The sequence below is a fragment of the Cephus cinctus genome, unplaced genomic scaffold (assembly GCF_000341935.2).
Source record: "Cephus cinctus unplaced genomic scaffold, Ccin1 Ccin1_scaffold1297, whole genome shotgun sequence".
Classification (NCBI taxonomy): domain Eukaryota; kingdom Metazoa; phylum Arthropoda; class Insecta; order Hymenoptera; family Cephidae; genus Cephus; species Cephus cinctus.
The window spans coordinates 4,725-7,483 of record NW_014333730.1 but is presented as its reverse complement, the minus strand read 5'-3'; the positions used below and the strand labels follow the sequence as shown (position 1 = coordinate 7,483).

The following is a 2,759-nucleotide window of genomic DNA, read 5'->3' as shown; positions in this document are numbered from 1 at the left end:
GAGAGAGAGAGAGAGAGAGAGAGGGAGAGAGAGAGAGAGAGAGAGAGAGAGAGAGAGAGAGAGAGAGAGAGAGAGAGAGAGAGAGCGTGTTTTGTTCTTTACGAGAACCCGGTGAGACGTTTTACGAAAGAAGTGTTTTCCGTTTCTATTCTTCTGAAAAATCGTTATCTCGACTATTGCAAATTTGTCTCCGTTCAATTCACTTAATAAAGGAAAATATCCTAACTTTATCTTTCCTACAATAATAGGAAGACACATTTTATCTCTAATCTACTTTGAACTGACTTTTTTTAAGCAATGCACATTCAATGTCATCTATATTCCTTTCGCTCGCAAGTTAGATTGAAATGATCAACTTCCATAATTAGATTGAGTAATAAGATATTTACATGCTCGACACGTGCAATTCTTACATAGTATATGCAATGTTCATTTTTATCATAAGAAATGCATGCGCGAAAATGTGATAATATAAGACCATGTTTAGTAACAAACCTATTACCTTGTATTTGCTAAATATCTTTTAGTATATGTACTACAAATATAGGAGCACACAGTTACTTTAAGACACTAGCTTAAATAAGATGGAATTACTAACAAAATTATTTAATTTTAAATGTAAGCTTGTCTGTGGAATATTCTTTGCAGTAAGCCCATCCTTTATAATTTTATGTCATAGTACATAAATTTGTAACAAAATACCTGAGAGGTTTCTCATCTGTGACACTATGCATGTAAGGATGTGTTTGCCGGACAAGGCAATCTACGAGTGTCGTTTTTCCATGATGAAGGTGGCCAAGAAGCACAATGTTTCGAATTAAATGTGGAGCGTCCATCATATCGGACAAAAATTCAATGCTGTATGTTGTATCTGGAAGTTGCTGCTGTTTTATCTGAAATTTTGGTTTCCTCGTTGCAGCAATCAGAGGTTTATCCAAAGGCTGGGCATCTTCCTCTTGGACGAGAGTCTCAACCTGTTGGATCAAAGATATTTAAATGTTTCAACCACCATAGTCTTTTAATAAATAATTTTTCAATATATACTCATAATTTGTTATTAGTGTGTAGCTAAAGAAAATTTCAATCTGTCCTTACTAAAGTAGTTGAATAAGAAAGGTCTTCACAGTTTTGTCAGGCTAATCATACTACTTGGAAAGCTTGAAAAATTTGACTTCTCATTGGTCTAAATTGTTCCTAGTGAAAAATTTAACTAATGAAGAGCCTGATAAAAATATCTAAGTAAAACTTGTATAACTCATCCAATAAAGCTGTGAAAATTCCTTAATACTCACATCAGGACCATAGACCTCCAATGCACTTGGATAATATCGTTTGTCCTCATGCAAGACAACAGTCATATTGGCTTGTTCGGGATGGTCTCGAGACTCATCCTTATCCTCCTCCATTTCTTCATCTGAGCGATCTCGATCTTCACCATCCTCTCCTGCATTCCTATACTCATTTTCATCTTCACTTTCAGAAGCTAAGTCTGGTCCAATATAATTCCCAAATTCATCGTATAAATCTGCATCCATTGTCAATATATATATCTAAGAACTCTGAAAAAAAAAGAATGTTTAAAAATAATCATTTGGTATACTGTTCACATATTTGAACATTTTTCTTATCGATGTAAATAAATATACTGGATTACATGTATTCGGTCAATAAATTCAATGTGGTTTTTTGACAAGAGAAAATCAATGAAGTCTCTAACAAGCCACAAATGGCTCTCCATGAAATTTTCCTTACAAAGTATGCACGTGCCTGGTTTTGCAATGAATTATATTATATTTTTCTATTTTAGCATATATTTCCAAATTTTTATAGAATTCCATGTGTCATTTGTTAAAGCTTGCATTCTACACACTGTCAAAAAAAATAAATAAATTGAACTCATCTACCTGCTATATAAATAATTATTGAGCCTGTACAAAGAAAAAATATCAATTTATCTATAAAATAATCAAAATTGATTATTAGAACGAAAGTTACGTTAAGTACTTAAAAAACCAATTAATAATTATGATTGGTACAATAATATAACACAAATTTCAATAGAATACAAAATAAAAATTATAACCTATACCACACTTTCATAGAATATACTGTTTCATATTTCTTACTTTTTGCAGTAATTATAATATATCGTATAGAGAATTATTAATTAATTACGTTACTTGAATCGTTGATAGTAGACAGATATAGCCAGATTACTGGTAAGAAAACAGTAACGCGGTACCAGCAGGTACTAACACCAGAGATGAGTAGGGAGATTGCCAATGAGCCTGTTTTTGGTGATGGCAATTTTTCTTTGGTTTCGGCGCGCCACCTTAGCGGAGGGCCCTCGAAGCAGTTCCACGTTTTTGATTGGTCGTGTATATATAGTAATACTACGCGTGATAATCTGGAGCTGTGTTTTGGCGCGTCGACGCGCCACCTGAACGAGACTCTCGAACTAGTTCCACGTTTTTGATTGGTCGTGTATATATAGTAATACTACGCGTGATAATCTGGAGCTGTGTTTTGGCGCGTCGACGCGCCACCTGAACGAGACTCTCGAACTAGTTCCACGTTTTTGATTGGTCGAATGAATTCGTGTGTTCCTCGAGATCCACGATTTTAAACCGGGTGACCACTCAAATAGGAAGACTTGTATCCACCTTTTTTTTTACAGGATATTGCATAAGCCGTAGTAATAAGGTAGTCAATACCCTTAATATCCATATGAAGCTCTGGAAATAATAAAGTAAGCAAAT

The 2,759-nt window shown here is 34.3% G+C and overlaps 1 protein-coding gene across 5 annotated transcripts in view; it reads right to left on the bottom strand.

The window, feature by feature from the left end:
- Nucleotides 1-2,299, bottom strand: part of LOC107272827 (116 kDa U5 small nuclear ribonucleoprotein component) — a 26,079-nt gene extending 23,780 nt beyond the window's left edge. Inside the window, exons 1-3 of one of the 5 annotated variants that reach the window (XM_015750362.2) lie at nucleotides 2,176-2,299; nucleotides 1,293-1,559; nucleotides 703-974 (exon numbers count right to left, since the gene is read on the bottom strand). In XM_015750362.2, coding sequence (XP_015605848.1) covers nucleotides 703-974; nucleotides 1,293-1,535 — 515 coding nt within the window. In that variant the 5' untranslated portion in view covers nucleotides 1,536-1,559; nucleotides 2,176-2,299. Of the gene's footprint in view, nucleotides 1-702; nucleotides 975-1,292; nucleotides 1,560-1,654; nucleotides 1,807-1,904; nucleotides 1,928-2,126 lie in introns of those variants that run through there. The other 4 variants (XM_015750363.2, XM_015750364.2, XM_015750365.2 and 1 more) reach the window with 4 other exon arrangements.
- Between the last annotated feature and the right edge of the window lie 460 nt (nucleotides 2,300-2,759).